This window comes from Hydractinia symbiolongicarpus, chromosome 14 (genome assembly GCF_029227915.1).
Source record: "Hydractinia symbiolongicarpus strain clone_291-10 chromosome 14, HSymV2.1, whole genome shotgun sequence".
Classification (NCBI taxonomy): domain Eukaryota; kingdom Metazoa; phylum Cnidaria; class Hydrozoa; order Anthoathecata; family Hydractiniidae; genus Hydractinia; species Hydractinia symbiolongicarpus.
In genome coordinates this window covers 17818085-17840786 of record NC_079888.1, presented here as the reverse complement: position 1 = coordinate 17840786, position 22702 = coordinate 17818085, and the positions used below count along the sequence as shown (strand labels likewise).

The window sequence follows — 22702 nt, the reverse complement described above, 5'->3', positions numbered from 1 at the left end:
TCATCCACTGGGACGTCCTAAAGCAACCTAAACACAGAAACAAAAAGCAACGTTAACAAATAAGCAACTTGTTCAGTGTGTTATGCCACGCAAATGTTTTAAAGTCCTTTACATAAAACGGGTACGCAGAAGCATCAACACTGTAGTTACTTTAAATAGCCTAGCTGTCCATCAATCCATTAATTGTTCTTCTTTTAAATATGTGTTTTATGAGTCTTAGCAACAAAATTAATACGTTTAAAAATTGCTTCATTCTAGAGATGATAAATCACGTGAAAAGGACTCAACACAGAGGCAAAATGAGATTTGAGAAGTTGGCTGTTTCAAACACGTTAGGTTTCAAACATAGGTTGCGAAATGGTCTGTTATTTTCTAATTTAATGACTTACAAATAGAGTAAACAAGTTTATCAGCGCTCAGCCAGGTTCTTTCAACAATGGGTACGGTTTGAGATTGGCTTAAACAAGCACAAGCTTGTGACGTTTCACAGAAAATTGCTTATGTTTCATAAACCATTACTCCTGTCGGCATAAAAATATAGCCGAAAATATTTATCATGTAGACGTCTCGGACTTCCCCTAAACGATGAAGCAGATCTTACAGTTATAAGATAGCTAAAGAACTGGAGCGGAACTTTTTAGCCTAAAATTTCAATTCGACGTTTATTTATTGTTTACTACCAGTAAAAGACGAAACTACGTGGGCATGAGGTTCGTCGTGCTTAAATAATCACTATGGCTTTTATGTTTTCTATAGTTGTCACTGAAGGGTCAAGCGAAGGACCTCCCAATGATTGCGTACGTGTTAGGCGGTTGTTGTTTTGACTCGTTCAGGCCTCCTTGTGCTGGCAGGCAGATCACTCCCATTAAGCCCTTTTTTCAAATTGACATAATATGAAGTTGAGCCCAAATACCTTCATAACACATTGCACCTGAACCTGGCAATAAAACGGATTCCGGGTTAATATTAAATGACAGAAACAACGGAATCGGCCATTAAGCGTCCAACCCTTTCACTTTTCATCGCATGTATAACAAAAAACAATCACTTCCTAAAAACATTTAAATAATTTGTGAAATGGAATTTGACATAACTAACAAGATGTAAAGGGAAACTTAGAAGTTATATTGGGAGAAAACGGTATACATCAAAAAGAATAATGCCAAATATTTAAAATGATTATTTCTTGTAAAAACATTTATGTACAGAAAAAATAAAATTATACAACTTCCTATAAAGGTGTCGTTATTTTCAGCAACTGCGTGACTCGGTCCCACATCTTTCTTTATATTAGAATATGACGATAAGAAAAAGGAAATAGAAACTATGTTGGTTATCAGCAAAAATAGAGACGTCAGATCAAAAGCAAAGACTCGTTTTTACTGTGTTTTTTAGCACAAAAAGAAAAGAAAGTAAAACCTTGCTATACACACTTCTGTTTAATTATAAAAGGGACCTGGGATCGAGGTGTTTAAGTGTCGCTGAAATTTTATAAGAGACTACATATATTACTTTCAATTTGCTGGATATAATGTATTAATAACGTTCCGGAAATTACACATATAATTAGTAACCACGGGTTTACATGTAAAATACATTAACATATCCGTATGGTGTGACGTCACAGGTTAATCACTTCATTTACCAAATATTGACAGGTATGTGGGAAAATGAGGATGGAAACTTCATTCCCAGGACTGTTATGCCGTAACAAATAGATAAAAAGTGAAGTTTCAGAGACAAAAAAGTTTGGTAGAATTTTAGGTTGAGATGTTGGGGTAGCCGCTATAAATCTCGAAGGTTTATTCTTGATTTTTGACAACTTCACTTTAGCAAGGCAGATAAATAATTAGCGTATAACAAGGAGGACTGAAAACAAGTGTATGTGGAGAATGTAAGAAAAATATGTGGAAGTAAAAAAGCAGTAAGAAGGAGAACACTTACCAGGTCCAAGGTAAAATGTATCGGCCTTTGCATAAATTAACAGTGCTTAATTATTCAATATCAAAACCGCAACTACAATATATCTATGCCCAGTTTGATAAAAAAATCCTCCATATGGATAAAAGCGTGAAAACAGAATTGGGTCACTTTTACTTGCATTATGCCTTATTTAACTGGAACTTGCTTACCACACGAAACCAAAGTCAAAATTTTTCTCAATTACTGATTGAACACCAGTTTCGCTACGTCGTCTTTCAGTTTTTGTTCGTTAATCTGCAACTTCCTAACATATCTCTTTAGCAGCAAATTATAACCGCTTCATCTGAAACATTGCAAGCACTTCTCAGAATAAGCTGTTCAAATACTTCTGTTCCCTACCACGCAACTCTAAAGTTTCTCTGCCGATTTTTGGTCCTTTTCTTTCCTAAAAAGATATAATTTAGATCGAAAATTTAAAAATCAATTATATCCAGGGTGGCGTATTGATAGTTGTTTCAGCACTTCGCACAATGCAAGAAAAACGAGACAGCCAAACAAATCTTTACGCTATATATTTAACAAATTTATATTTTTGCACAACAGTGTAAAATTGCTTAGCATAATTTCGCGCTCAATAACCTTTCGCGCATATCCCCTTTGCGTGTGAAAACTCCAGTTATAAAAACATGACCTTCACAAACGCAGTTCGAGTTGTTGAAATTTCGAGTTATCGGAATTAAATTGTATTTCGCTTTTATAAACACAAAAATAACTTGAATTCTACTTTTTAAATTTTTGCGCAACGACGCGAACATTAATATTACAATTAGTATTACAAGTTGTATGTAAATGAAAAGAAAAATTTGAAGGAAATATTTAAAATCAAAGAATTCCGACGCATAATTATCAACAAATATCTCCCGATATGGGATGAAGATGTTCTGAAGCCACATCAGCGCTCAAATCTTGTGGTTATTCCTGACGTTTGTGGTTTGGATTCCAGCTGTGCTCGCGCGTGCGGTGATCGCTGTCAAAAAATTTAGTTAACCATTTGCGGTGAAAGCACTGGTTTTATAAACTGCGACACTCGTCAACAGGAACAACGGAAAGAATCCGCAATCCAATTTATGTTTCAGAAGAAAAATTTTTCGCACTCAGATGCAAAATGTATCAATTTGAAATATGTCTACGTTTTACCGACATGGTACCAGACTTCTAATAAAGCGCATTCCAGGCGATTTTGTGCAACAAAATGGCAAGCTAAAATTAAAGTGTGATCACTGATGTTAAAGGGTAAGGCAACCTGGCCAAAATTTGGTAACAAATTTTATCTGAGAAATAAGAAAAGAACGGGATATTGGCTGCCAAAAAAATTTAGGAAGTTTTTCCTTCAGAGACTGAAATATTAAAATCTGAAGCTGTATTAAACAAGATGCACCGCGTTAGCCATCAAACAAAATTTGTCACAAAACCTTTTTTAATCCGCGTCGCAAGAAGTTTTTAAATCATATTGTTGGCGAGCACAAGCGGTTTATCGTTGCTGAATGTGCTAGCTTGTGGGCAAATAAACAAAAACACGAAACCTTGCGCCTTCAAAGCTACAAAAATAAGGTAAATATATTCCACAGGAGTCGAAGTAAAGACTTTCTACAAATTTTAACAGTAGGATAGATTTAGATGTTTATATTTACCAACCGTTGAAGGTCGCACAGTTCTGCAGCTATGATTGCAAATTTTTTATCAAACTTAACTTTTAATGATTTTACTCTCATACTTGATTTCGTTATCTTTGTTTCGATGTTAAAGCTTTTAAAAAGGCTACGAACTAGCTAAAATGCTCACATTCCGTATATTCCCGCGCACATATTAAAAATTCGGCAAACGCGTTTTGCGCAAAGAACAGACCAGTTCAATATTTTATTTCGAAATAATGTTTTTGTGCACACATGCCGAACCATCAGTAACAACACATCAACTGATGACTATATGACGGTCAACTTAAAAAAGTAATAATAAAAAGTGTCGTACACTAAATAGTGAGAATGCGTCCTGTTTCAGCGTAAGAGGGAACAGCAAATAATCTCTCGTGTAGTTTTACACACGCCTTAGCAAGTCAAAGTTTTACCACGAATGTTTTTGTCAATTTTGTTACCTACGTTTGTTTTGTCTCGATTAATTCAATAAAACAGCTTGAAAGATTTACACGCACCCTCCATGAATATAGCTACGCGTTCCAGGAGCTCTGCTATGCAGATAACTAAAATTTGAAGAATTTTTATAATTATGTCTGGATGGTGGTATTTATTTCTTCATTAAACCAACTTTCTTCTGAGGTTGTACGCATGAAGCGAAAGCAATTTCAGAAACACACATCTATGCGGCCACAGTTCTTCCGTAGGCAAGCAACAACATCAACCGCAGATCATTACGAATGACGTCATGAACACGCGTTTTGTGATTGCGTAATTCACTCGTGTATTCGTTGAATTTTTGAAATTCTTTTAAAAGCGCTGTATCGTGTTTAGAGTTGTCCTGAAACACTTAAAGTTGCCTTTTTATATATCTACTTCAAATCTTTTTAAATCGATCGAATTAATCTGCAGGATAATCCCTATATTGTTTGACTACCCATTGTGACGTCATTTATGACGCGGGAAAAGAATAATTTGATTTTAGTCCCTATAGACAATACAATTATGATAAACACAACAAGAAAAACTTGTTTTTGTTATCTTGTTTTTTATCGTTTAAGGATTACGGCTGGCAAAAAATTAAAGAACGTTTTGACTAAAACACTTCCCGCCCTTTTGTTTAGGTAACCTAAAACGAATGCTTTGTTGAACTTAATAGCATCGCTTTCTGTTTAATTTCTAATAAACACATTCAAAAAAATATTTGGAATTCTACTAGTGGTTTGGCGATATCAAAAGCACGTTTATATGAATTCCATGTCAGCAACATTTCATTTCCGCGTCCACTTTTTAAAAATATTTACTTTTCAAAAGTAGGGGCGGAAGTAAGGGCGGGAAGTGGGATGGTTTTTTGGTAGGTCATACGTCATAGTTATGGCGATTGTGTTCTATTTGCAGACAATCAGGTTCCACATGATTTGCGGCCTACGTTAACGCAATTCAAAAATGGGGTCGTAGCAATGATCAGTTACCATGGCAACACAGGGATACCATCATAATTGGACAGCATGAACATGGTGTGAAGCTTCATCGTAGATAATTTTAGTTCCACGATGAAACGCACCATCATACAGCTTCTACACTCTTTCAAAATGTACAACAATAAGCCCTTCTTCTAGTTATCATCTATCTAAATCTCTAATCTGTAACAGCAAGACTTTTTTTTGACTGCCTGAGGGAGAGTGGAAAGCTTCTTCTCTTGATCTTATTCAAACAAATATATGTGCCATAGCAACAACAGGCTCATAGCAACAAAAGGATAACAGCAAAGTGAGATCAGGCTTCAATCAGCGTTTTTAGTCACAAGATGGTAAAGTATATGATAAAAATTCTAAACACAGATTGTTTAGAAAGTCAACACAGAACAAGTCAATCCGCCTTGTTGTATTTGTTTATGTAAAACTTGTCAACTATTCCAACCATCCTAACGACGACGAATATGTCGAGAAAAACAAACAGGAAGCCCTCCGACCCCCGTCTTTAAAACATAAACATTCAAATAAACTTACTTCGACCATGCTCGTTTTAACAAAAGTCGAATCTCCGCAACGCCTGAAAAATAAAGAAAAAACGTATTAATTGTAATACACCTTTTTTTAGATTCAATCAAGGTTATCTTTTTTTTTTAAATTTCGTACCTCAGAATACGTTTATTATATTGCAATAGTAAAGTAATGATAAAAAGAAATTTTTGCGCTGCTCTAGGCGTTATTTAATTTTCGAGATTTCAGTGGGTCGTTAAAGAAAGTTATATGGTTAATTTTAGAACAATCCGAACCTCGATATACACAAAGTCTTCATGCTTAAGAGGTGTAGTTACGGCATTAAAACTACAACAACAATAAATGATGAACAAGGTAATGTTTGCCTTATTTATCTTGCAATACTGGACAAAAGAGAGGATATTCATTCAAACCAACCCAAGTTTCGTCCGTTTAGCGAAAAAACGTGGCGGAGTATCGCCGCAATAACAGGTTGTATTTGTAAGCAGTTGTTGACAAAATTTGATTACGACTTCGCTCATACACAAATGAAAAATGGTTGCGAACTTATAAAAACTACGACGTAATGGCGCAAATTATCGAATCAAATTAAAGAAATGCTATCGTAATGGCGCAATTCGATCGTAATAGCGCAAGGCGAATTAAATTTTAAAAAAATCGTGCCGTAATGGCGCAAGTCGGTCGTAATTGGCGCAAGTCGGTCGTAATGGCGCAATCTATCGAATAAAATTGAAAAAATCCTGGCGCAATGGCGCAAGTTGGTCGTAATGGCGGAAGTCGAATTAAATTTAAAAAATCCTGTCGTAATGGCGCAAGATTCAAATTAAAATTAGTATTGGACAAGAGGAAGGTCACAACATCGTTAGTAAAAAGTAAATCATTATTTAAATTAAAGATTCAATATCTTTATACACACGGTTTGCGAAAACAAAAGTAGTTTATAGAAAAACGATGCTTATCCTGTCAAAAAATTCAGTATTACGTTATGTCTAATGTGAAACTAAAACGTATGTACAACAGAAGAGATTATTGAAAGTGGCCACGTAACTTTTAAATTTGAGGACTTTTAAAGAGCAAACTTTAGGAGAAATACTTGGGGTCTAAATTTACGTTATTAAGAAGATTTTAGGTGTGGCTACTTGTTACTACAACATTTTGGCACACAAAAATATTGTTTATAATAACGGTAACAACACTTTTGCTTATATCTTTCTAATCCTTTTTTTGTACAATTTTTCATATAAAAAATACATGTTACATAACAAGTAAAATACGAAAGCAAGATGTAAAAAATTAAATATTTATTGGAGAACAATTTTAAAAACATGATAAAAAAAATGTTTTTTTTCAAGTCGTTTGTTGGCTGTCAACAATCGAGCTAGAGAGTCTATTCGCATACACCCAATAAAATGCAATCGACATTCCCTTACACAAGCTTGTTCCAAATTAATCAATACGTAATTTTTATTGAGTATTTTGCATAATAAAACAATCAGATGACGTCATTGATAAGATTGGTTTGTATTGAAATCAACTATTGCTACATTGTGTTTGATAGCACCTGTTGAAATGCTCACACACGCTGTTGCTTCACACCTCTCATACGCATGCGCGAAATAGCTGAGGATATATTAACGCGCGTGCGCACAATCTTGTCAGTTAGCCAACCCATCGATCGCTATGTATCGCTAATTAAAAAATGTCTCCTTGAATAACATGGAGGGTGGTAATTTTTTTATGGTGAGCCAGGCCACGCATGTTAATCTAAAAAACTAGCCCACCATTGTTGTGTACGGAAAAACTGAAGCACTACAATTATATTCCAGATTACGGAAAATACTATTGTAGACATAGACAGATTCACAAAGAATAAATGTTTTGTATATAGTTCATCTAAGAAATGATCATTATTAAACCTTTGGTGTAAATCCCTTAATAATGAGTTAGGATAGGCGAGGCAAAAAGTTGATTTTCTTGTTATTCCAGTCGTTATGATGAGGATTTACGCTGATGATTACAATTTCTTAGAAAATGATTGAATGGGAAAAGGGGACATTCTCCTCTCTATGATGTTCATTATAATGAAGCCATGTTGCTTGTGATACATGAGAAAAATCTAAAGCACGTATGTGCAGAACAAAGAAATATGAAGTTTGTGGAAGACAGGTAAAGGCAATCGAGACAAGCTTCGTGAAGAATTAAAATTCTGACTTTTGAGAGAATATTTTCCAAAGTTAATGTTTTCTGTATACTCATAGCTAGAGATGGGGGTAGAGTAGGGTGTAGAGATGGGGGTAGAGTAGGGTGTAGAGATGGGGGTAGAGTAGGGCGTAGAGATGGGGTAGAGTAGGGTGTTTACTTGTTAACCAATGTAAACGCCATCCTTCGTTGAAGATTGCCTTTTTATGATTATTATTTTTTCTTTTTCACTTTATTGAAAAAGCCATTACAAAGCAGTCTCGCGGACTATCTAAGAATTTACCCAGAACTCCCTGACTTCACAAGCTGGTCCGAAAAACCACAACTATTTATCAGGAAAAATTAAAAAATGTAAGAAAAAAATATTAAGGAGGTTAACTGTCGAGACGATGAAGGAAAAGGAGAAAAGGGTAGGAAAGAACTGTATATTATTTCCCACGTTTTATTTGGACAACAAAATGTCAATGTCACATCATTCTTCATGACAAGAAATAAGCCGTGACAAGGTTCTTTAATGCAATGAATGTAGTAACTGGTGACACTCAAATAACGAAACCAAACACCTGACACAAGATTGTGGCAATACAGCGTGCAATTCTGCTCTCCATCGTTGAGTGAAAAGTATAGATGAACACCATGCTTTAATTAAAGTTAAACTCTCCATCGTACAGTTGATAATAAAAAGAATGATATCGTCTCACTCTCCCCCTTAGAGTAAAAACGATTAATACGGCAAATCTACTTAAGTAACTCTAAAAGTGAGCCAAAACAAAAAACTGTAAATAATACCATTCATCTTCGGTCATCTTCAAATAGGCGCAAAAATGTATAGTTTTCTGATATAAATATATTTACTTGTTTTGACATCATAAACATGATTGAAACTATCGACAACATGTCGTATTGCTGATATATTGATACACTCTACTATGAAAGTGACATCAGAAAAACACAAACGAATTAAATCAGTTGGTATCTTCGGCACCGTACTTTTCAATAGAGTACCTTTCAGGAGTTTCAGTTATGACATGTCACCTTCGAGTACCTTCCAGGAGTTATGACATATCACCTTCTTCACAAACACAAATAGACAAAGTTGTTATAAGATTCTTCGTGATTTGAAATCTAACATTAAAACAATGAGTCCATAGGAATACATTTCATAGTAACTTCGATAGGATATAGTATCTTCCATTAATTTATAGAATCATTCATAGTATATAGTATCTTTCACATCATATAGGATTTTCCATAGTACATAGTATCTTTCATATCATATAGGATTTTCAAAAGTATATAGTATCTGTCATAGTATATAGTATCTTCCATGGTGTATATCCTCTATAGTATATAATATCTTACATAGTACCTGTTGTAGTATAATCTGATGGCATAGTATATAGTATTTTTATAATATATAGTATTTATTATTATTTTTTGCGCCTCCAAGGTTTTAAAAAACTTTAGACAGTTCGTCCACGGTGCATAGGTATAGGTACGCATAGGTATGCAGCCTTGTGGTCACAATCGATGGCATGTTCTCAATAAAAAAGCGAGCCAAGTTGAATTATCGAGAAAATATAATCATTGGCCTGAACTCCACCTATAAAATTCCGGACACGCTTATATTCCCTAAAAATAATATGGTCAGTTTAAATTGCCAAATTAAAACCTGTATTAAACCGATGTATCAGAGAATTGAAATGTTTTTAAAATTTTCACACGCTGGAGTTAATTAAACATATACATCGTCTGTATGATGGAATTACCGACACAATGCAGAAGTGACACAATATGTGAGTGACTCGACATTAGTAACAATGGCTGACTTATGAATTCATTATAGCTAGTTTACTGCAATGAGATTAGATACGAGAGATAACATTATAACGGAAATCAATGTCTCAACTAATCAATGTTATCGTTGATGTCGTCATTGCTTTCGACATGTGTTGGCAATGTCCCAAGATCGCATTTACTTTGTCAAGCATTTCTAAAAACCTTAAAAACGACAAGTGGTGGAGTGTTGAAGCAAATAATACTTTCAGTATGAAGTTATTGACGTCGACAGTAATTCTACAGTTACACATCGAGTCGCAGTAACTGACAGCAACACTACGTCGACAGACAGACATCGAAGTTGCTACTTCAACCCAAAAAGCGAAATTAAACAGAATAATCCGGACAGTTCCAAAATTCGGACAGTACAAATGTAAACGACCCAGGTTTTGCAATCACTAAATTCGACACTATTTCAAGTATTGTGACGTTGAAAGAAGAGATTTAAAAACATTTTCTGTACGACAGAAAAAACTGTTAATTTGTTACACAAGGTCCACAAAATTAAAACGCAAAATAATGAGATTCCAGGACTTTTTCTTGCTGAAATACTCAGAAAAAATTGTGTTTCGACAGGTTTATAGTCAACTCCAAAGGCCAATGTAGCGTTTCCATCACCCGCAATAAAGCGACTTGAGTCGGTCGTTTAAAAATAAAACGACTTAAGTCGGTCGTTTAAAAATAACACGGCTTGAGTTAGTCGTTTAGAAATAAAATGACTTGAGTCGGTCGTTTGGAAATAAACGACTAAGTCGGTCGTTTAGAAATAAAACGACTTGAGTCGGTCGTTTGGAAATAAAACGACTTGAGTCGGTCGTTTAGGAATGTTCTTCTGTTTAGTAGATTATAAACTAAAGAAAATTCCTAAAAAACTAAAAATAGCTTCGATTAGCAACTTGGTTCTAGGATTACACGGGCTAGGCGAAGTTCGTAAAGTTGACTAATCATCAGAAAAAATTGCCCTGTGAATATGTTAAAGGTTAGCTCTCGCGAAAATCAAGTTGAGCTCATATGAAAGATCTTCGTAAGTTGTCTAGAAATCTTTTTATTTTTTCAAAAATCTTTATCCGTTCTCGAGATATTTGTCTTAAAAGTAGCGATAATTATGCGAAATTGTGACGTCATGAGTAAAATTATGGTAACTAAATAAAAAAAATTATGTAAAATGTTCAAAACCCGTCAAAGTGAACGGACAGAAAATATTTTTAACTCTATATGGCTTTTCAAAAATGTTAAATTAACTCTCTTGCAGACCATACTCATTACATCATGCATAATTAGTTAATCTTCTTAGTCCAAATTCTAAAGAACCAATCAAGGATTTTAAAAAAAATATTCAAATTCCTACACAACATTTCAAGCTCTTTCATATGAGCTCAACTTGATTTTTCACGGGAGGTAACCTTTAAAAAATGTAAATGGTTGGTGAAAGAACGACTAAATGCAAGCTAAACAATCACTATTTACATCACATGACAATAGCGTGTTCTGTAAACAATTTCGAATTAAACACGTGTGCTCTCAGACAGATTAAACGAATCATCAATCTCTGACTAATAAAGAGTCATAGATTATTTCCTAATCACGTATAAACTGAGGGATTACAAGCAGATGTAATCGACTAAGATGATAAGGATTTCGTTTCATGTGAAGAATTCAAAAAATTGTGGAAATAATTTCCCATAAAAAATTTCTTAGGATACCCCCTGAACACAAATGAAGGTTTGGGGGGAGGGTGGGGTTAAAGTCTCACAGCAGTATAAACTCGCCTGACGATTAATAAATCCTGCTTATAAAAAAGATAAAAAAGATTATGATGACAAATATCGGGATACATTTTTGTGAGTAGTTATGTAAATGTATCAGCTACTTCGTTTAATTTGAGAAGGAAAACAAATACCGCTGTGAAAGAGCAGCAACATAACGTCAACATTCAATTTCTCATACACAAAACATCAATTAAAAATACATTATATTTAAGTGACGCAAGAGAGGACAAAATAGAGGTCAGTAAAAATATGCGCTTTAAATTGTTTTTATTGATTTAAAAAAATTTCAAGAAAACCTAGTCAGGCTGCTAATGACGCAATGTCTAGAACATCGAATAGACGGGAAGGGAGGAGTTACAGGTGAAAGTAAATAGAAGAGATGTTTCAAATGAGTCAAATATTTTACACATATGAAAAAAATTATTAAAGTGAGCAATAAAAATCGTTACAGTTGAAATATGAAAAATAAAAATATGACAAATTCAATCAAATTTTCAATTGTGATTCTTTAAATTTTTGTTGTAAGGCCCGTGGAAAATTCTAGTTTAGCAGATGACCAATAAAAATGTGATTTAAAAATTTTGATGACATCAGCAATGACCTGTCAATGTACAATTTTTTTGAGATTTGATTAGCCGTTGCTACAATTGTGCAGACACTTGTAACGATGATCGAATTAATGGTTAGGATCACGTAGTTTCGAAGAACAGGTAAAGAGATTTTGAGGTTTTTTGATGACATTGATAACCCAGCAACAAGAACGTTCTAAAAATCTTTTAGCGAGAGGTCATGCCGCTGTCTGGTTTATGGAATTTTGTCAGAAATCCAAAAAGTTAGTCTTTGCAATACATCATGTTATTTATAACGCAAACATTTAAAAGGGAGATTGCGAAAAGAAAAATATTTCCGAGATTTTTTGTCAGAGCATAACGAAGCATAGTTGAACACGAAACTTGATTTTAAATTCTTATGGATAACTTTATTCCCTGGAAAATAATTTGGACTAAAATTAATTTATCCACAGTTGGTCTGTCCACAGTTCGACTAACTAAAAATTAAGACTTGACAAAAAACTTTTTATCGTTGCTGTTTGTGATTATTTTGCAAAAAAAATTAATATTCATAATTTTGGTCAAGGATGTCATTATCCTTCTGACAAATTTTATTGACAAAAATGTATTAATGAAATAACTAAATACGACAAAGTTTCATTTTGACGCCAACGACCGTTTATAAAAGTTCTTATAAAAAACTTGAGAACTCACCTGCAATTTTCTTTAGGGAGAATAGTATTATAAGTTTCACATCTTGTTTTACAGGATTTACATTTAAAGAAACGTTTTGTGCATTGTTTCACTTTGGTGACTGGATGTTTCTCTTCTCTACATAACTGACTTTGTGACTGAGCCAAGTAATTGCACTGAAAAAATAAAAGTGAAGTGACAGGTTGGTAAAGTGAACTTAGCATGATCGATATATACAGCTCGGTGGAAGAGATTGGCGGCTGGAGAATTACTGCTAAAGAGAGTTAAATGTAGGGCTAGAAAAATAAGACAAGTGATACTTAATAATGAAAATAATAGAAATATTATTGTACTTTAGAGCGCATTCAAAAACGCAAATTGCCAATAATTCCATTAAGCAAAATATAAATAAATATTATTACTTAGATTTAGTTTCCAAAAAAAATAATTTGAATAGTCTTCTCAGTTTATGTGGTGACACGGCTAACGATGCGTAGACAGGGTGTCTATTCAATGACATCCCGGACATTCTTAAAGTTAAAATACTGACATTGGTGAATTTACTTTTTTCTTTAGATATGGCTGATGAACTATAGCTGACTGTTTAAGAAAGAAGAAGAAATTCAATATACACGAAAAAAAGAAAAAAAAACAAAAAAAAGTGAAATTTAAGAAAAAAAAAGAAGGCTGGATTAGGCTGGATCGGGCTGGATCCCTGCTACAAGAAACAAACTTACGATTGTGCATGAATAACACGTGACTTTTATTTCGTGAACACGTGTCATTTTTTCTTCCATTGCTTCTTTCTTCACCATGGAATTAAAATACTTCTCTTCTTGCTCATTTTCAGCCTGAAAAGGTTACCAAAATAATGAAGAACAAACAAAACGAACGCACGGACGAACGAACGGACGAACGCACGCACGCACGGACGCACGCACGCACAAAGAAAAATAGACGGACTGATGAACAATGAAACGACAAGGAATAAGAAACAACAAAAATAAACAAATAAAAAATATAAACTTTTATACCAATCTCAACGCTCCAACATTTCTCGAAGTTTGATTCAAAATCTTTTTTCCTTCTTTTGAGTTTACATCCAAACTACCTAGGACACCTTTTAGAGTACCTTCTCTTTTCTTCGGCTTCTCTTCACCATTTGTGATATCTATAAGAAAATTGTTGACATTCAGATGGCATGCTCAGATTTTTAAAACAAGGAATCGGAATATTGTCAGACAGGACAAGCAGTTGGATGAGAGGGGTTTTACTTGATGCTATTTTAAATGTAAAAATAATTGTCTCATATCTCAAAATTCCTCCCCCAAAAAGTTTTTTATGAAAAATTTAACCTCTCTATACGTAAGGCAGAGATAATATAAAGAGACACATCTTCTCACCAGTATTTAGGTCTTTTTCTACTCTGTTTTCAATTTCCATCACATTCTTCACGACTTTCTTTCGACCTGGAATTTCATTAGGATCTTCAGGTTGAATGCCTTTTTGTTGGATGATTGAAATCGCTTTCCTCTGTAAACAGAAAACAAGTGAAAGATGTATCATCGTTACAAGTGCTACCATCGTCATGGTATGAGACGTCCGTTACCCATCTTAGTATGGGCTAACCAATCAATTCAACCAAGACTTTTTATAAAATATAAATTTCTATAAAAGATGAAATCTGAAACTTCCATTCAAAAGACTGATCTGCCCACTCCCTATCGCAGTATTAGTAACCTGTTCTAGAAGAAAGCTTTCTAGCTTGCAAGCAGAAAGGATGGCAAATAGGGTCATACATATTTCAAAAAGTTTCACTTCTTATGGCAAGAAAAAGTATAGCTTGTAAAAACAATTGTGTTTTGTTATGGAGCACACAATCCCTGTCCAGAGTTTGCCAATTACCATCTTAGTTTTGTTTGCATTTCTTTTTATAAGCAACATTGTTGAAAACTTTAAGGAGCTTAAATAAACCCCTTCAAAAATTTTAAATATATAGACACCAGGTAATCAGTTTCTACAATCTTATCTTTTGTTTTGCATTGTTTAATGTTTTCATTGTTCAGAACCAGTATGCCTAACCGAGACAAAAACAAGCCCTGAATGTAAGCCAGCACGGTTTGCTGCGGAAGATTGCATACATATACAAAGCTAACTTAGCCCTATTAACCACCCTGCCAACACAAAGTCGATAACAAACTGAATTTCCTCACCTTTGCTTTAGTACTTGAATGTGAAAATTTTTGCACGTTTTGTTTTTTCTGTTGTTCACTGATTAAGCTATCATTATTGCTTTTTAGAGTGGTCACTGTTCGTTCAGTTTCTTCACCAGTGTAATTATTATAACTTAAACAATCTTCTTCGTTATCTGAAAATTCAATAACACTTGATCGACCAAAACCACGCCCTAATTTAGGCAGGGCGGGTATTTGTTTTGGTTCGTGACTCTTTCGCTTTATATTACAATCTTTTGATTGGTTCTTGTCCGGATGTTTGTTATTCTCGAAGAAATTGATATCACTAAATTTTCTTTTTTTGTGTTGTTTGTTGTCTTCTGATAAGACATCTTGTAGTAGTTCTTTTTTGTTTTGTTTTAAAAAATCTTTTGCACCCATGTAAGATTTCTTCGGAGCTTTCTCTTCTTCCTCTAAAATTACAGATACACTTAAAATCACTTTAATACAACATATTATTGAGAAAAAAAATCTATCTTCTTTTGATTGACTAAATGAAGAAGTGGCGAAGATTATTGTGCATTTATGCACTGCTGCCGGCTTGGCTTGCGTGACATTAGATTCAGTTAGTTTTAGTTGAAAACGATGGTCGGTTAGAAATATTTTACTACAACAAAGATGGCGAAAAGATAGCCCTTCTCCTTATAATAGCCCAACTAAAGTAGTGTGACTTTATAATACAGTGACTATGACATTGAGAGGATTAAATTATTAATAATTAGTACTTTTACGCTCTCATAAACAATGTATGTTAATTTTTCTTTCTTCTGCAGTTATAAGTACATACTTTCTTTTAAAAATATAAACATTCTCAACTTTGGGGCAAAAAATCATCCTGATATATTCTTAGCATATTCTTAGCTGTGTGTAAATTTCATAAAGTCTACAGTAAAATGGAAATAACATTTAATTTTACAAAAAAACGAAATTGAAATGTGGTTAAAACGCAAGCGAATCACTAAAAAAAAACTCGTTCATTCAGGGTTCAAGCAAAATTTCAAGATGAGCAATTTCATAGCATATTCTGAACTGTAAGTCTAATTTCACCGTGAAGATTTTTAGAGTGCATTCTTCTATGTAAAAAGAGCGAGCAGGTCATACTATTATCTATATAAGATTTAATATCAAAGAGTTAGATCACGGTATGTATATCAAAAAAATTACTTTTACCTTTGACTTGATTGCCATGTAACAAATGCATTAAATTTCGCGAACCAACTGTTGGTGTGATAAGAAGCTGCTTACTGTAAAAAAAAAAAAGAGATAAGGAGGGAGTGCAATGAAATACTAAAAAATAATATTTTATATACTTATTGATGTCTTATCCTATGAAAAAAGAAAACGCTATATTTCGCACCATATCTCGTTAATTAATTTGTTGGAGTATACAGTGCACATCCGTTAATTCGAACAAATTTTCCAGCCCTTAAATTTGGTTTAATAAAGTCCTATATTTTGTGCTGCTTAATTAGAGCTCCGTTAATTCGAACAATTTTCAAACTGCATGCTCCTTTTTGTCACATGAAACATAAAAACAAAATATGGATACCACTATAAAAAATGTTTTAAATTTTTAAAGAAATCCACAAGACAAGTTTGGGGTATTAATGTCAACTGACATGCAGAAGAACAGTAATTCCTAAGGTGCGAGTAGCTAAACAAATTTCTAGCTGTTTTTTACTTACCATATTGTAATAACTTTGGTATTTTAGTATCAAGAAATTAAAAAAAAAAATAGAAAATAATTTTGTTTGATTTTAATGCATTTTCTCAGCAATCTAGAGGTGCTATTTCAAAAATCTTCCCCTCGGATGAAATTATGGCTTGGCATCGCAGAGATATATTAAGTTTAAGTCCCCCAAAGCAAAACTGCTACCTGGACTGGAAATATAAAGTCTTTTTTTGTATCAAAATAAACAGATCATGTTAAAGTTATCTTATTGTAAAACATATATGCATAGTAACAAAAAAGCGAACAAACTAAATTGTTTCTATAATCTGTGAAGGAGTTTAGTGTAAGTTCTTTCTACCTTTTTACACTCTTAATTTTAGTCAAAATCTCAGCCTTACCATTCTTATAAACTAAGTTCTTATGAAATACAAGAGCAGGGGAGCAATTAATGGCTTAGCCAGTTTCTCACGTCTTTGCGTAAGCAAGAGTGATCGCTCTTCCCTTATTGATAGGCCTGCATACTTGCCAAAGGTATGTACTGATTACCATACGGAATTCTAATATCGACCTCAAAAAAATTAGAACACTCGCATTTCGTTACAAGTTTAGTGATTAAGTTGTATCCTGGTCATCCATTCTTTTGCTACTAATCAATTAGTGTGTGATGAGCAAAAAATATGAGGAGCATATCAAAAATTCATTAAAGATATATTAAACTATAAAAACATGTTTTAAACAATGGGTGTTACTGGAAAACTGTTTTGCTTTGAAATGGATAATGATTTGTTCAAAAGAGTTAAATACATATCACCACAAATTTTATAGAAGTGAGTGAGTGAGTGAGTGAGTGAGTGAGTGAGTGAGTGAGTGAGTGAGTGAGTGAGTGAGTGTGTGAGTGAGTGAGTGAGTGAGTGAATGAGTGAGTGAGTAAGTAACGGGATGTTTTAACGTCCTTGAAGATTCCATCCTAACGGTTGGCTGTTTCACCCTTTCTCCCGGCTCTTTCTCCTTCTTCTCACAGTAATGAGAAACTATTGTTGTTATTATACCAATTTTCCATAGTGAAATTGTACTACTTATGGTAATAAAACAGTGTCTAAAATAATAGTTGTATTTTGTCTGTCAGCCAAAACCAGGTCATGTTAACCCGCACAAAATCTTAAATATATAAATAACGGATGTGATATATTTTTTATTGACTTAGCTGCGACAGCTGAATAGGTATGTAAAGGCAGTGATACACGATTCGAGTAATCGAATTCGATTTTTCAAAATTATATTGAGCATTAAAATAAAATTGAAACTTAACAGGTAACAAGGTGATGATACACGAACAATTAATCGAAGTAGATTTTTCAAAATTATATTGAGCATTAAAATAAAATTGAAACTTAGCAGGTAACAAGGTGATGATACACGAACAATTAATCGAATTCGATTTGTCGAAATTATATTGAGCATTAAAATAAAATCGAAACTTAACAGGTGACAAGGTGATGATACACGAACAATTAATCGAATTCGAATTATCGAAATTATATTGAACATTAATATAAAACTGAACAGATTTCCTTTGGATAAAATGTCTTTAGAGAGCGAAGACAGGGTTGAACTCGCTGCTGTTACAGTTATTATTACAACAACTAAAAATTTTACGAAAACCTTAGAAACTGAGTGTGTTATTTGATATTTTTCTGTTAATAAGCTTCATTCACTGATAAAATCTCGTTGATTGTTTTTAAAGTTCCTCTGCTAATGTTTATTTTTTATATAGAAACTCATATTTTTTGAACGCACATTATTTAATGTACGGCCTTAAGCATTTTGATTGGCTATAAACCTTTCGATTAATCGAAAAAGTTAAACCGATCCAACTTTTTGAAAATCGAATTCGACAAGTCTGAGCATGCCGGAAGCATACGATTTTTACATGATACACAAACCAATTAATCGAATTTCCACAAATCGAATTCGATTAATCTGATCGTGTATCATACCAAAGCTAATTAAAATTTCTTGATATTTTTCGATATGGAAAGGTTTCGGTATACAGTTCTAAAGCAACACTGACTTTTGACAGAACCTAATCGATCCTAGAGCATTAATAACCAGGCCCGATCGGGAAAATTTACCCCCGCGAGCGCTAAATCGCTCACGTAAATTTTGTTGCGCGTGTTTGGGCGTGTGCACGTGCGATCGCAAGCGTCTTCCGACCGGGCCTGAATAAGGATTGTCACTACTACAAGATTCGACTAACAATATCACTAAATTACGTTAGTAGCGTCTTTCTATGACAATATTCTTCTAATAAGCTTCTATCAATCTCCTACTCAAAGTGTGTACGTTAACTTTCTAATTCCTTGGTGTTCAAACATTCAAACATTCAAACTACCCATGCAACTTCATTTTACTGAGTGGCCACATTTAGAAGATTTTAATTTTTTAGGTGAAAACACCAAAACACATATAAAAACTTAATTATAATTTACTTTCAACACAATCTTAAGTGAAATAGGAGAAATTATTACCATGTTTTTTTGAGAATCGAAAGTAGAACCCAAATTTTCGGGTCATTACGTAGCAATCTAGGAAGTACTCTAAACAAAGGTTTATGTGTCCCTTAATTAGACGTATTATATTTTTGAATTAGGGTTAATTTAATTAACTTGGAAGTCTTTCATTTTTGTTTTTAATTACAGTTTTTAAATAAAATCCTACAAATTTTATTTTATTCTTTACGTAGTAAAACTATTTGTAACAAACAAAATTTGTAACAAACAAAATTAACATATTTCATAATACCTTTAAAAAGTATAAGGAGAAATATACACAGCAAATAAAATATATCAACAGAAACAAAAAAGTCTAATGAGTTATTGCATTTACAAGGCATAGACATTACTGTCCGAATTCTTCTCATCTATAGCAAGCATGAGACAGCACTGCTAGAAAGGAAATAACTCAAGAAATAGAGGAAACAATTCATAAAAACAGAAAGGTCAAGTTGTCATTACACAGCATTAAAATGTACAGTTTTTATTGAATACGAAAATTCTGAAAAAATAAAACATTTAGTGTGATGTATACATAGCAATAAAAAATCAGTGAAAAAAAATGTGGAATTACCTATAAAAAACATAGCATAGCTGGATCATGACAATTGCACTGTATTAAAAACAGACAAAAAAAATACATTATTCTTACATCATAATATGCCTGCATATTCGATGCAAATTTGATGGAAATGGGGAAGTTATATAACAAATATGATTATACAAATAAAAAATACTTCATAATAAACAAATAAATACGCTACTAACATAACATAATAAACCAAAAAACAAGTTTTATAAAAACAATTCGGACTATACACGAATAAATCCTTCGGGTTATTCAGCTACTATTTTAATCATTCACTGTTAAAAAAGATTTATATTTAGTTTATAATGGCATAATAAAAATAATTTACAATAATTGTCATTTACTAATTATTGCTATTATTTGAGTTAGCAACAGAAATACAATGTTAGAAATATAACATCTGTCTTTATTTCATTAGTTTTCGCAAAATTCTTTTAAATATATTAGTTATGTATTTTCCATACTCAAAATCCATTGCATAATAAACAGTTGGTAAAGTAAAAAATGATGAATACGCAATAGCTTGCAAAATAATGGCACAATGGACGTACTTCGAAACAGCAATACTGTTACCGAGCGTATGTAGTATTCCATAAGGCATCCAATAGACAGCGAAAGATATCCATAAAATTTGCGTTGCCATGATACGCCTTGTATCCATTCTGACTTTTTTGCGAAATATTTTTGAAACTGATTTTTCATGACGGTGTACTAATCGTAGCAAACAAACTGTGGTCACAAGAACAACAAAGCTTGCAGACGTCACACTAAACGTGATTGAAACAAGACTGTAAATTGGTGCTGGTAAGGGAGCTTCTTTACCATGTGTTTTTTCTATACATACACTACGAGGTGTGGGGCTCAAAAAATACAGGTACATTTCATACACAATCGGTGTGCATAAAATCAACGTATAGACAGTGACACAAGTAACAATTGTTTTTGTATATTCAAGTAAATGTTTATGCTTCCAATTTATGATATCAAGATACCGCACTAGAGACATGACAGCTATAAGATTGACTACCGTCAGTTTAGGAAAGAAGAGAGTAATATACTGTAAAAAGCGGATATGCATACAACTGCCTCCATCACGAAAATTCATAAAAACTTGAAACATGTTGAGTGGTAAACCTAAAAAAAAATAAAAACAGTGAGTAAGTAAGAGCTTGGGAAGAACAAAAGTAACATTAAAATATAGGTAACATAGAGAGCGACAACTGTGGTTGTGGCCTTAATTGACAATTATGCATATAATATCAGTTAATCAAACAAAAAGCGAGGAATACAATCCACATTTAAATATTTCCAAGGCCGCTAACAATTTTTTCAATTTCTGGCTGTCAGTGTAAGAAAATGTTTTCCAAGAAATCTTTTTTTAATTAAACATCACAGATGAACAAAAAAACATACATACTTATAACAACCACTGGTAATGTAGCAATGATTATTGCTTTTATGTATGTGGAAGCCTTTGAAGTTGTTCGCCTCAGATATATCCATAACACCAGATTACCACACCAGATAATAACAAAACAAACTGATAAGTAACTCAAAGTAATAATTTGTGCCGCTTTAGTTAATACTACCATTTTGTCTTCATTCATACAAAAACAAATACAACATGAATCACACCATTTTCTTTTGCTGCATGCCCAACCACTCTTTCCTCCAAATAACTGTGTTAATTACTTCCTTGAAGTGTCCCAATTAATAGCTTTAATTAGAATTCCGTGCCTCATAAAAAATTACATCTTCTCTACAAAATTTTATTATTAAGTGAACCCTACAAAAAATCTTCTTTGGATCTAATAAATTATTGATTCTTATGGCTAGATGACGTATTATTAATCTGGGTCAATAGTGATGACATGACACAATCATCAACTTGTCATCATTGTGAACATCATTGATTCAAAGGTATATGACATCACAAATAGAGGTCAAAGGTTAGAATTCCCCAGTGTATTATTTATGCTAAATGATAAATAAATAACCCCTATTTGTAAACTTTTAATGCAAAAATCATGAAAAAATAAGAAACATAGTCTTCTAGGCCCTTTGCTTAGTTTCTTAAAAAACGAATTAAATAAAGTTGTATATTTCTAATGGACTGCTAAAATAGGAAATGAAACTTTATTCACCAAAAGACGTTTTTCATGAATCTTTGGTAAAATCAAATAATAATATAATTTAAAATCCATACAATGACACTTGGGTCATCAGACCCAGCGAAAACTTAGAGAAACTCTTTCAATTTTTGTTTTCATTAACAATGTACCTAGTAACAGAAAAACTTTGATATTAATCATATACATTTATCTTTTTCATCAAACACAAACTTTACTAGCCTCACTTACGTCATTAACCTATTATCATTTCAGCTTCACGTCCGTTTTCCATACTAGCATGGGTTGGACGAGGTATATTATTAACCTTCTTTTAATCTGATCGACACTGTGTTAGCTCTAACCCAAAATCCTCTGCATCAAGTCTGTCCTTATTACCTCCTGCCAAGTTTTTCTCGGTCTACCTCTGAGCTTTGCCCCAGGAACTATTAAGTCTCTACACTTTCTTATCTAATTATACTTCTCCATTCTTTATATTCTATTATATCTAAGCATATTTTGTCCATATAAAATATCCTTTTACATTATTTTTGAACACCGTTAATTCACTATCTAATTTCACAAAATTCAACCATCCATGGGTGTTATAATGGCAAAATATCTGAGTGTGTCGCACTCACAAGTGATAAACTCACAAGTGATAAACTCACAAGTGATAAAGTCACAAGTGATAAAGTCAATCTTTCATTTTGAAAACAAACAGACTTTATATCAATTACAAAACAATGACGTAACAGTTTACATAAAAGACTAACAAATAATAGACTAGCACATTAGAAAGTCGTATTATTAAGTAAAGTTCCAATAATTGAGGCGATTATTCAAAGAATAAAAATTTATGAGAGTTAAACAGAGCCC

The 22702-nt window shown here is 33.1% G+C and overlaps 2 protein-coding genes across 3 annotated transcripts in view; both read right to left on the bottom strand.

Moving 5' to 3' along the window:
• Positions 1-2212: 2212 nt before the first annotated feature.
• LOC130625903 (protein MCM10 homolog) overlaps positions 2213-22702 on the bottom strand; it is a 36546-nt gene continuing 16056 nt past the window's right edge. For both annotated transcript variants that reach the window (XM_057441030.1, XM_057441031.1), the window contains 8 exons: positions 16073-16146; positions 14882-15315; positions 14072-14201; positions 13703-13839; positions 13406-13519; positions 12690-12844; positions 5624-5666; positions 2213-2368 (listed from right to left, as the gene is read on the bottom strand). In XM_057441030.1, coding sequence (XP_057297013.1) covers positions 2288-2368; positions 5624-5666; positions 12690-12844; positions 13406-13519; positions 13703-13839; positions 14072-14201; positions 14882-15315; positions 16073-16146 — 1168 coding nt within the window. In that variant the 3' untranslated portion in view covers positions 2213-2287. The remainder of the gene's footprint in view (positions 2369-5623; positions 5667-12689; positions 12845-13405; positions 13520-13702; positions 13840-14071; positions 14202-14881; positions 15316-16072; positions 16147-22702) is intronic.
• LOC130625905 (uncharacterized) lies at positions 19209-22395 on the bottom strand. Its single transcript, XM_057441032.1, has 2 exons — positions 21133-22395; positions 19209-20849 (listed from the first exon to the last, which is right to left on the bottom strand). Exons 1-2 carry the CDS (start codon positions 21320-21322, stop codon positions 20122-20124), a joined length of 918 nt encoding a protein of 305 aa, XP_057297015.1. The 5' UTR covers positions 21323-22395; the 3' UTR covers positions 19209-20121.